This window comes from Hibiscus syriacus, unplaced genomic scaffold (assembly GCF_006381635.1).
Source record: "Hibiscus syriacus cultivar Baekdansim isolate YM2019G1 unplaced genomic scaffold, ASM638163v2 tig00111640_pilon, whole genome shotgun sequence".
NCBI classification, from domain to species: Eukaryota; Viridiplantae; Streptophyta; class Magnoliopsida; order Malvales; family Malvaceae; genus Hibiscus; species Hibiscus syriacus.
The window spans coordinates 567,432-580,900 of NW_024063142.1; the positions used below are offsets into that span (position 1 = coordinate 567,432).

At 29.8% G+C, this 13,469-nt stretch overlaps 1 protein-coding gene across 2 annotated transcripts; it reads right to left on the reverse strand.

Annotated features, from left to right (window-relative positions):
- Nucleotides 1-11,938: 11,938 nt before the first annotated feature.
- On the reverse strand, nt 11,939-13,390 carry LOC120166455 (EG45-like domain containing protein). 2 transcript variants are annotated; one of them, XM_039175710.1, is made up of 3 exons: nt 13,122-13,390; nt 12,754-13,054; nt 11,939-12,658 (listed from the first exon to the last, which is right to left on the reverse strand). In XM_039175710.1, the coding sequence occupies exons 1-3, from the start codon at nt 13,222-13,224 to the stop codon at nt 12,652-12,654; spliced, it is 411 nt and encodes a 136-aa protein (XP_039031641.1). In that variant the 5' UTR covers nt 13,225-13,390; the 3' UTR covers nt 11,939-12,651. The 2 variants fall into 2 exon arrangements, with proteins under 2 accessions (XP_039031641.1, XP_039031642.1); XM_039175711.1 differs by lacking the exon at nt 11,939-12,658 and having other exon boundaries at nt 12,723-13,054.
- Nucleotides 13,391-13,469: the final 79 nt, after the last annotated feature.

Sequence of the window (13,469 nt, forward strand, 5' to 3'; positions counted from 1 at the left end):
GCTTATGTTGGTTTACTTGCCTCCCTTTGTTGGCCTTTTATTAGTACAACGAAAGGGGGGGAGAGGGTGGAAAATAAAGGTTCTATTTTAAAAATAAAAAAATAAAAATAAAGGGCGAGATTTAACAAACCCAGATCAACGGCGTACGGGCTGCAACGGGAATAAGGGTCAACGTGAAGAGTGTTTTTCTTTTTCCCTATGACTGAGTGTTGGGAGTTACATGAGTTCTTACTATTACGTTTAGTTAGCAGAAAAACTCAATTGTTAAATTATTTTTTTATTGATATGAGACAAGTATAAAATAATGTATATTTAAAGATAAATTTTAATTATATGACATTGTACGTTCATACTATTAACATTTTTTGTGTTCTTACTCAGGTGAACAACAATAATTCTTTTATCACTGTTATAGCTCAATTCATGTAAATTTTTAATTAATAATTTTGTTAAATTATTTAGTTAATATTTTGTGATTTTTTTCAAAGTAATAATAACGGCATTTTTACTATTTTTTAAGTAGTTGCCAATTTTTACTAATTTAGGGAAAAATAGCCTAAATTTTTTTTTTCATTTGGATTATTTGTTACGTATTTTTCAATTAGATAATTGATCATCTGATGTGTAAATTTATTAAATATTTTTATTTTATATTAATTTATTTTTTAAATAATGTTTAATATATTTAAATAATATTTTATATATTTATATTAATATTATGTTTTTTATATCCCTATTATTATTTTTTAAAATATATTATTAAATATTTAAATTGATTAAGATTATTTAATCAACATAATGTAAATTTATTCAATTTTTTATTGTAAAATTTTATTCAATTTTAAACTTTATTTTTTTAAAATTTTAGTTTGGGTTGCAAGCTTATAATAAAAAAAAAGATGCCATAAGTTACTTAAATTTACTCGAATTTAGTGTGCTAATCGACGTGTTAAACCTAAAAAAATTGATATTATCTTATTTTTGGATTCTCCAAATTTTAGGAAAATTACATTGTTATTATGGATGACCATTTCACTTAGACTTGACAGATCAATTTTTTATTTTTAAATTTAGGTCAATATTTTTGAATTATTAGTTTTTCTATTTTTGGTGATTTTATATCTAAGTCATTTTTTATTGTCCTCCCGGTTCTAAAGTTTCGTCCTAATTAATCCGGGACTGACCCTTGTCTCACACCTGATTTTAGTGGGTAAGTCTCTCAAAGGAAATTTCCTGCATACACAAATACCCGAATTCAAAACCTTGCTTAAATGATATCAAATTACTTATCACTTAAATCAACCCAGTTTATATACCTAAATCATTTTTGATTCAATGAATCCAATAAATACATGGGAATTTGAAATTCGACATGTTATACATGAACCTAATAAAGACATTGTCAAAAAACCATGTTCCATCATAGCTCATTTTACACATTATCATCAAAAGTCTAATGTAATTATTACCCCACCGTGACCTTCATATGTGTATTCGGGATTAAACAACGTTTTTCCTTTTCTTTTTTCCGAATTTGGAATATGTTTTCTTTTTTCAACATAGTATATTTTTATTATTTAAATACTAATTAAACTCCTAACTATTTACCACTTAACATCATATCTTAGTATTATGTTTACAGATCACGTGTCATAATTAAACAATAACAAATAATTTGTATTTTTATATAAATATGATTACATGAACGATTTAAATAAAATAATATATATTGATGTGGCGTACCCAATTTATATAAAAAAAAAGAAGAAGGAAAAAGAGCTGTACTAAACAACATACAAGAGTAATTGGATAACGTACAAGCAAATCCAAAGTATTAAATCGATCACATGCCGTTGAAGTCAAAAACTTCAACTTGGTATGTTGGATTTTCCTGATAGTTATAAGAAGCATTGTCATGATGATGGGATTCGAAAGATATATTGTAATGTCCTATAAAACGATAATACAAAGGGATTTTGGAAAGTTGAAGATTGAATTTTGAGGAAACAAGGAACAATTTCAACAACACTACCTTCCTATGTAACACTATAATCAACATATTCAATCAAATTAAAGAGTCTAATTAATCTTACTTTAAAATTCAAAGGATTCACACCAACTTTCTAATACATTAAGTAAAATCATAGTAAAAAAATATGTATCTTTGATTTTTTTATAATAATCGATAAAACTGATAAAAGCAACTAATTTTATTCAAAATAGGAAATTAAGCACGCAATTAGGAAAAGTTTCTATAATAATTGAAACAAAACTAGCAACTTAAGATCACACACGGACCGTATAAAGAAAGATTAAAAATCTAATCAAGAAACTCAAACAAAGATAAATACAAACAGACCTGATTGCATCGACAAATGAACCACAAAAGAAAATAGAGATACTATATAAGAAAAGAAAAGGACAATAAAGAATATTGACGGTTGACACCTAACATTAAAGTTGATGTTGTCGCCGATCAACAAAGACGAAAAAAAAAGAGATGTACCGCACACTAATAGGAGAAAACTAAATTCTTTCGATAAGAGAAAACAAAATTACATAATTTTATTAATCAATACATAACATAAACGTGAAAGTTAACATGTTAAAACATAAATAAACCAGTAAAGTCACTCTAAAATGACATATTACATAGTTTATCAACATTCATGTGAACCACGTGTCCATGAAATACTTTAGGTCGAAAATCTTAATTGACATTAGAATACTTTAAATTCTTTCTTTCACGGTAAATTTTTTATATTAGAACTCAGGGTTTTTATTAATATGGGATGATTAAGTGGTAATATTTATTTTAAAGATTATTTAATCATTAGAAAATGAACTATCGAACGCTCAAATACCTTGTGATCGCTCGTATTCGAACTCAAGAGTTTTAAAGATAAAAACCATCCCTTTAATCACTGATGTCGTTTTATAACTTTGATTCTTCTTTAAATCTAAGTCAATGATTTTATTATCATTATGAATCCTCAGTAGTCATTCTATACCCTGATTATGTGTAGCTTGTGATAGATTTTACAGCCATATTCCTTAATTTGATGTTTCATAGCATACAATAAATTATGCATTTATAGTAGATAAAAATAACTATATGCTTTGATTGAAAAAAAGCTATATAAGTGTTTGATATATATATTTTTAAAATAAATAACTCTTTCACACATTAATTACTATGATAGTAAATAATGTGATAACATTCTTAATAGTTTGAAGTGATTATAAAGTAGTATATTTTCATAGATTTTTTAATTTATTGACAACGTACATACATCTTGCAAACGCAACTGCTTGAATCCAAGATCTCTATGAATAACAACATTCTTTTTTATCACTGAGATCATTTGATAATTATATAGATAACAACATTCCTAAGTTCACAAAAAGATAGAATTTGAGGGACGAAGGGGCACAAAGGGGTTGTTATTTTGGAATGTTACTCTTAAATTGGTTCACATGGAAAAACAAAGGGTTGTATACTTTTAGGGTTTCCCCAACTTCGATTAAGGGTCAGATCAGGTGGGGATGTCTATGCTTTTCCATCACTCAACATTGGGGTACCCACTCAAACCCTCTTCCCCTAATCCATTCCTAATAAACCCACGACATGTTGGGTCCATATGCCCCTTCCCATAAATTATAAGCATATATAATTCAACCCTTACCCTGTTTATTTATAAGTGTGGACAAAGGGTGTCGTGTCTTACAAACACAAAGAAACAAGAATGTTTATGGTGGTTTAATTTCATGTTTATTATGAGATTATACACAGACTAACCATTCAAACAAAATTTTAAGACAGCTTGATCCAATGAGTTTGCATAGATTTTGACTGGTCCATCTTGTAGAGATGTTATTTTGTTGTATATTTATATCAAATCCTTTCTTATCGTTGGAACTTGGAAACAGTTGGTAAAGACACCCTTTTGTCTAAAAGTACACGGATGAGACTGTAATGAAACTGAAATCTCAGAATCAACGAATATTCATCGCACTTAAAACATAAACATTGTAAAATTTCACGTCTTTGAATTTGCATAATCGTATCTTTGATTTAAATTTACTTCTATTAATCATTTTATTAGAATTCAAACCCTTTTTTTAGAAGTGGTACGTCCAAATAAATACATTTATATTTATATAAAAAATAAATAAGTACCCTTAAAATCAATTACTACAATATATGGTAATAAAATTTAGATTAAATTATAAATATAGCCCCTGGAGTTTTCGAAAATGCCCAATATTCTACTTCAGAAAAACACTGTAGATGATTTATAGTAAAGTTGCTTTTTATTTCGTTAAAGCTGCAAACTTGTAGCATCTAACAACTAATGCATATATATAATTATATTAGTTACTAATAAAAAAAACTTTTTTTTGTGTGTGTGTGGAAGACATAATAGTACATGAAATTACTTTGAAATCGGTATTAAAAAAAGTCAGAATAAATCAAAGCCTGGAGCAGATGTAGTTATGAAAATCATGCCCTGACATGAAGTGAGGAATATGATTATACAAAGTTTATGGACGAAAATAATTGGACCCCAATCATAATTTTGGACTCATATGCCAAGAACAATAATTGGAATAGATTGATCATTGCTTTTTTATAAAGGAAAAATAAAATTAAGAATTCATCTATTCAAATGACCAGAGTTAAACTTGAATTATCTAAGTTTATAATTCATATTTAAAAACATTTTAATTTAAATCAACAAAGTTAATATAAAAATAATTTAATGAGTCAAAACTAGTAGGGCGTTCATTTTTTCGGTTTTAACCGAATTAGTTCAGTCGGAGAACAATTAATTTTTTTAATATTTTGGTTAATAGTTAATTCGGTTTGAAATCAGTTAATCATATGAAATTATTAAATATTAAATATATTAAATACATATTTTAAGCTCAAACTCATTAAGAATTAAGACCCAATTATTTTTTAACTACACTAGACTAATTAAATTATTAATATCTAATTAAATTTTAACCCAAGTTAAAAAAATACTTCTATTATATTCAAATTAATTTAATTAAAAAAATTATAAACAAAATCCGGTTAACCGACCGAAATAACCAAACTTTATTCGGTTCGGTTAATGTTTAAAAAAAGTTTAATTCGATTAACGGTTAAAGAAAATAAGTTCGATTAGTTCGGTTAATTATAATTCGGTTCAGTCATGTTTTAATAGTTTGTACACCCTTAAAAATTAGACTGTGAAAAATTAAATAGATAAAAATCAGGCTGGGATTTGGCCGCGTGAAAAAGTTGATCTGAAAACAATAAAAAATAAAGAATGATCGGTGAAGTAAAGAGGGAAAGAAGGGATTTGCACATATGATTTGGTAGCAAATCCCTTTCCAACTACCATATCAAATCTTCCCATATCATTAACCCTAATCTAAATTTACCCCCCCATTTTACAAAAATGGTGTTTCTTTTAGCTGCCTTTGGAGGATGGCCACGTGTAATTCCATTTGATGGCAAAAAAAACAACAAATAAACCTTTGACTTATATCGTATTGAAAGCTTTGGAGAATCCATGGCTACTCAATGTCAAATCCAATTTGAAAGGGAAATTGGGTCTAACCTTTCGTTAATATTTCTGATTATAATATTAATAAGGTCTGAAAATGGGCACTAATTAGATGGTCAAGCAATCATCTCAAGAAATCATCCACTGACTATGGCAAAGATTGCATACTTATGCGCATGCTACCCCATATATCCAAAAATACAAGTTTCAACTTTGCGAAAAAGGACCATAGCCTTTTTTTTTTGCCCTTCTTATTGACCTATAAGTGACCATTTACTCATTATCTACTGTCCTTCATCTGTAATCAAGGGGGGGGGGGGAATTAAAAGATGAAAACTTAGCAGCTTTATTTTTATCAATGTATTTGGTAAAAATATGGATTTTTTTTTAAAAAAGTAATTTTCATTTTATTAATTGAATGATAAAAAATAAAAAATAAGAAAAAATAATTTTTTTAGAAAATTATATTACTTTGAAAATTTAAACTAAAATAACTTCCATTTTCATTTTCACTCCTACTATTATGCCATTTACAATGAAATACAAATATATTTTGCCATCAACAGTAATTTTTTTTTAATAAAGTTTATATGATAGCAGAAGATCAATCATACACGGGGAGAGATGCGAGTGATTCGTTGAACATTTCTCTAAGCCTAGTTAGAGGAAAAAAGTACAACTGATAACTCGAAGAAAAACAAGCAAATCAAAACAAAACAGCTAAACAACATGAGGGAACAAAAGGAGCACCAAACTAGCACCGAACCGTCATGTCGTCCTGAAGAAGGGACTGAACTTCAAAGGGAGGATGACTCCAGCACTGGACGGTAAAGTCAGCAGCAGGCGCCAACTTGGTAAGCATATCGATCACGCGATTCCTCGTTCGAGCGACATACTGGAAATGGAGATTTCAATTACGGTCAGGCAAGTCCAACATGTGTGGAGCGAGATTGATACCAACACTATCAGAACAACCACCATTGATGATATGTAAAGCTTCCAAGCTATCAGTCTCCACCAACAGTAAATTCATTGTTCCAGAGTAAATGGTACCCATTTATTATTAATGGCAAAAGAAACTAACATCAATGCTCAAATTGAATAGCTTGTTTTACATGAGATTGTAAAAAGAAGTTTCCAAACTCCATCAAATCTTTAGTTCCATGTAAAGTTAGAAATTTGACAAATCATGTGTCAAATCCTGTCCAAATTGGGGGGAAATTATACAGCATGCCGTTTTTTTTTTCTCTCGGTAAAATTTTGGCCTTTCACTTTACTTTTAAAGAAGAGGCGACAAAAGAAACCACATTATAACAAATAATAACATTACATAAATTAGTCAAATTAAAAAAAAACTAATTAGCTTCCTCAAAAAATAATAATTAACTAAATATATTTATTAATCATGAATTCATGACAGTTTTCTGAAATTTATTAATTGCATGAATTAAATCTTATTTTTTAACACTTAAATTCATATATTATTTTTTTTAAATTTAGAATAATATTTTTAAAATTTAAAATAATATTTTCATCAACCCACAATAAATTTCACTTATACAAACAATCAATTTTCAAAATAAAAGATAAGAAAATAACATAAATGTAAGTATAAATAAACGTAAGCGGCAATTTTTGTTCATGGAATGTAGCATTACCTCTAGGAATATGATTACCAGAATGTAACATTATTTAACACATTACTAGAAATGTTACATTATTGTGTTTGGTTGGTTTGGCAGGAATGTAATATTACAATGTTTGGTCGAAGGAATAAAATATTACTGGAATATATATTTTATCAAATTGTCCTGGTGATATATTTCTTTTTAAACAAGTTGAATTTTGAATATTCAAATGAAAATATTTATATAATAATTCATATAAAATATATTATTTTTACATTTTTACATTTTTTAATAAAATTTATAATTTTTTTATAAAATTTAAAAGATAAATGGATTTAATAAATGGGTTTAATTTTATTTTAACCCCTGAATTTCATATAAAATTTTAGGTATGGTCTTTTTTGCAAATCTAAAACAGTTTAATGATAAATTTGTAATTTACCCTTCATAGAATTTTTTTATTTGAACAATCAGAAGGATGTTTTTGAAATAATAAATACCTAAGAAATTAGGGGAATGACATTCCCGATAAAACACCCACAAAATGACACTGTTAGGAATGACATATTACTCCTTATTGAGAATCTTTACAATCGAAACATAAGTATTACATTCTAGAAAAAACTCCTACCCCGATAATCATTTTTCCCCCATCCAAACAGCCCTAAGAGTTTATAAAAAATAGTTTTTTATACAATAAATTAAATATCTTTAAAGAAAGGAAAAGAGTGAGTTATGTTTTATTTGAGAGTACAAAGATAACAACCTCTGCAGCGATACAAGAAAGAATCCACAGACCAAAGCCGTACTTTTGGTTTGGTTTTAGCCCTCGTGAATCGAGGGTCAGTGTTTTCTCAGCTTTTCAGTTAAATAATCAAATAAAAATATCCTCTTTTTATAAATATATTTTTAAAATATTACTACATTAAATGCAATAGTTGATAGTTTTCAATGGATAAAATACCAGGTTGGCCCTCTGAAGGTAATTCAATTATCAAACAATTCATTTCTTGAAAAAAAAAATCAAACCAGAAAATTTGTGATTATTAAGCTCTCAATATTACAAAAATGCTGATCCCGTTAGTGGTCATTAATTAAACAGACGTTGAAGCCAATGATTGGCTGGAATTTATTTTTCTTTAATTCCAAAATTATTTTCCAAAATCCTTTAAAAAATAAATTTTATTCTTTTAATTTTAATGTTTTTTTTTAAAGAAAACAAGTTTCAAAATAATTAGATGCTGTCATATTAGATCAATTAACACCTTTGAGTTGAATCGATGTTTTTGTAATTTAAAGACTTATTTTATCATAAATTTTTAAATAAAAATTTATTTAATCCAATTTTTTAAACATAAACCTACGTTATGATTGAATTGTTTTGACGTAACTAATTTGGTATATATATATAATCTCAAGGAGTTTTTTTTAAAAATAATTTTTTAAAGAAAAACACAAAGTTGCACATTTCAAGCCATATGTTTTGTCCCTTTAAAACTATCTTTGTCTATTTATGTCCCTCTCTCCAACGGCATTGTCTTCGTCTGCTTGTATTTTGTCCATAAAGGAGTCTTTTCCTTCATTTCTCCTTCAAACAAACCACCCCTCGTAACTATCTTTTCATTACAAGATAAACAACACATTTACCAACTTACAAAAAAAAATCATATAATCCTTCTTTGTGATTTGTATGATACATGTAATCTATTAATGATTCGTTTTCAATTTTTTTAAAATGGTTTGATTTTGAAAAAAAAATTATGAGTCATTTCGGTGGTCTGAACGTAAAACTCTTAAATCTGTTGAATAGTTTATATATGGTTTAGGATGTTACAAAATCGAAATTTAACAATTTTATGGGTCGTTTCAATAGGTCGGAAAAATCATTAATTATATGATTTAAGTTGATTACATTAATTATGGATAAAACATTTTAAAAGTTTTGAATAAAAATATTATTCTCAAAAATTAAATCCATTGAGTAATTAAGTATTAATTACAAGAATCAAGGGTTTACAAGGAAAATATTTGTTTGGATTTTTTTAAAACTTTGCCATCATTGTGCTGTCACGAGCTATCATGGAAATGGTACGTCATCCTTGGAATGACACTGCAATCTTCTGGTTAGCAACACTTTAGGAAACGAGCATTTATATGATGTTAAATTAATAAATTATATGATTTGTCTAATTTTTATATATTTTTTCGCAAAATTCAAAAATATAATATTCGATCATTATCATTTTTATTTAATTAAGATATAATCATTGAGTTAATTTCTGTTATATTTCTAACAGTATCATTGAGTATATAAAATTAAAAAAGGTGAACTACATAAACGATGATTAATATTTTAGTAAATTTTTGTTTTTTCCATTGAAGTTTCAAAAGTAACAAATTGATCGAGATCATTTTATAATATATGTCTGAGAATGATCCGAACCAATACAGAACTCCACCGGCACAATAAGAAGCAGTCGAAACATTTTTATTTATATAATTCGGTATGTGAAAACTAATTCAAAGCCATACTTGCAGCTCTTCTTCCCTGCAGAGAATTGCTAGCAGCTTTTGTTTCCATGAGTCCATTCATTCAGTTTGCATCACAGGTCTTGGAATTTTGCTCAAAAATGAGATGAAGGGTCGTAATCTGTAATAATTGCTTCCCCTCAAAGAGAATTCAAAATTTTATTTTTGAGACCAATTAGGAAACGATGAAATGTAGATGCGTATAGGTATTCTTTATGATTATAAATTAGCAATACCAAATTTAAAAACATGTCTGCAGCAAAAAAAAAAGATAAAGGCAGCAGTGTGTGTGTTATCAGAGACAACCCATTTCCCCCCAGAATAATAGCAATGGAAGCACGGATTTATGAAAAGAGCAGGGCCTAGCATTCACTGTGGCCCAACCTTCAAGAATCCGATAATCCAATTAATTTGCACAGCTCCTGCTGCCGAATCTAACCCAATTTGGTAATGAGCCACTGAAAATTAGGACAAGTGTCGTTTTGGCCCATCCCCACCATGCTGGCAATGGCCAAGACCAGCCTTCATTTGCCCCACTCTGGGTTGGTGTGATGTGGATTGATTGGCGGGCATAAGTAGAACTTTGTTACATTATGCTGCGACGACAGTTGAACCGACACCGAATGTGTTGCCAAGAGCACTTGTCTTTGTCTATTACATATGCAGAGCTTGACACTGCGACAATTACCTGAAGAATGGATCAATTCCTTATAACCAGAAAGGTTCGAGTTTTCAATTTTCTTGTTTTTCAACAAATGAACAAACTTTTTAATATAATGCCGAGTTGCTGACATGGATTTAATTCTAAATTAATAATAATTATAATTCCTTGTTATCATATTTAGCTAAGTAGAAAGAAACTCAGTGGCAGCCAACAAGTAGAGTGGTTCTATACTTCTATTCGTGTTCTGTTTCGTATTGACTGTGAGCTGATGTTATATTCACATTCGTATAGTCGTCGGGCGAGTCTTCGCAGGGCCCATGTTATCGAATTAAGTGGTCCTATTAAGGTAATTTTCTCGAGTAGAGTGGTTTTATACCATTTTTTAGTGCTTAAATTACGCCTCAAAATTTAGTATCTAAAGATTTTTTTTTTAACAATAGGTGTCTAAGATTTTTTCGTTACACTTTTATGTAACTACAGTTTTTTCCGTTACATTTCTAAGTGTATATCATTATATTTTTTTATTTTTTTATTTTTTAATAATAAAAATATTTTTTTAAAAGATAAAAATTTAAAAAATAACCCTCCTCGCGTTATCCCTTTCCCTAATCGCTGACGTCGAAGGGTCACTACCGGTCAGGTTTTGTTTGGAATAGGACGACAAACTCAAAGGTGACGACTGTGTAATGTACAGACGACTGTAGCAGTCGAAATCACTGAGAAACAACAACAAAAACTTAGAAATTTGGTAACCCTTCGCAATATTTTTCATGACGATCAAGCCAGATTCATGGTGGTTGGGAAACTAGGTTTTGGTTGCGGTGGCAAGATGGTTCTAATGGTGTCAACTGTGACGGTCATGAGCCGACGGTGACCGATCGACGATGGACGATGGAAAATTTGAGGATTTTTTTATTTTTTAATTATAATATTATTATTTTTTGAATAAAATAAATTTTAAAATTTTATATGCATGACACGTGTCAGATAACAAACAAATTTAACAATCTTTATGGTCCAAACACCTAAAAGTGTGATGTTGGGAATGTTAAGCACCTATAGTTAGCACACACAAAAATTAAACAACAAATCGTATTTTAAGATATAATTCAAATACTAAAAAATTATAATAAGCCTTAAAATATTGATCAACTAATAATAAGTTGCTAATGGATCTTTTATAATCTATAAAATATTCAAGCATACATTTTGAATAAATGAATTAAAAAATATCATCCCTTATTATATTACTAAACTTAACTATTAATTATTTCTAGAGGTCACATGTTTGAGCACTAACATCTGTAACAGGGTGATTGAGCGTTCATTGTTAAATAGTTGAGAGTATTTAGAATAGATACCTAACTTTGTACTTACTTTAACTTAATGAAAAAAAGTTATTAATTATTTTTTTAAGAAAAAATGGATTCAGTTATTATTTCATTCGAATTTTAATTACGATTAAAAGTTTATATTGCTGTACATTTTTACTATCAAAATAGTTAGACATTTTAATTATACTTAACAATATAAATATGTTATGACTTATGAGTGTGATATTAAGAATTAATTTAATGGAATATCATTAAACCATAGTTTCTCAACTTGTCATATTACTCTAATGAATAAAAAAAATCTCGAGATTAATGGTGCACAAGCTGCATTTCTGCAGTTGGATGCTCGGTTTTTTGAAGCATCTTGGCCGCTGCTCCATCTTGGACTCGGAGTTATGGGGCGTTTATGAAGGCCTTCGCATAGCATGGGAGGAAGGCATCCGAAAGCTTTGGATTGAAGTTGATAGTAAAGAAACTCTTGCAGTAATTACTAAAGACCTAGCTTATCATGGAACCTCTTCACTTGAACCGCACATTCACAATTTGCTGCAACGTGATTGGGAGCTCAAGTTTTATGTTGTACCGCGAGAGGCTAATACAGCAGCCGACTGCCTGGCAAAAATTGCATGGAATCACCTGGGTGAAACGCTTGTTTTCCAGACCCCCCCGACTGCAGTGACAGCCATTCTTCATGTCGAAGCAGGCATGGATTCTAGTTGAATTGTTTTTCTAGGCTTTATAGGTCCTCTCTCTTTACATTCAAAAAAAAAAATGGTGCACAGACAGACAACAGAAAATACAGTACAGAACGTATTAGGAGTCGACGCCCCACAACAAAAGTAAATATCAAGTACATTCCATATCCTACACAAAAATATAGGTTTATTTTCTTCTTGAACGCAGGAAGCCATGTAAGAGACTTAGACCCTTCCATATCCTCAAATTCTGCAAATGGAGAAGCAAAGAACTCAGACCTTCTAACTTGGAATAACGGGCAAAACGGGAGAAATCAATTAATGAGTAAAGTGAAGAGAGATTACTGTTGGAATTCTATGTTGATGGAGTCAATAGCCATGTTGGTAATCCCACTAAAAGCTGTCTCGGACAGGACGATGGTGGTGGATGGAGTCGAAGGCTGAGACTGTGCAGTAGGAGCGTAATCGACAATCTTGACCTGGATCGTCTGGTCGGGAGCACAAGTCCCTGGTCGCGACGCACTGATGCATCGTACCAGGTATTGTCTCCCGCACGATGCTCCATTGTCCCATATCCCATCGCCAGCTGCTGCGAACAAATTGCTTGATGGAAACTGAGTTTGATCATCACCGTAGCACGCTGTCGCTGCACATATATGACATGATATGAGCTTAAAGATGCTGCTGTGGGTGTAAAAATAATCGATACTCACGTAGATATGGTGGGGTGTACTGGGCAGCAGTGCCAACATCGGCATGGCAGAAACGGAAGAGCTGGGAAATAATAAGCAGGCATGATACTAGTTGGGTCTGCATCCTTGCAAACAGATGATGGATGTGGAAAACAAAAAGAAGATTGTATTTTGTATATTATATTACTTTTCCGCCTTATGACCAAAACAAAAGAAGAATCCTCTTTTTAAGTCAACTTGATAAACTACGAATTTTCAATGGAGAAATCGAATCCAAGTTACTCGGAGCTTACTCCTCACGCGGAATGACATGATAAAGGCTGGCTATTTTACTTTGAGATAATGCCCTTGTATGAAAGTTGATTTATA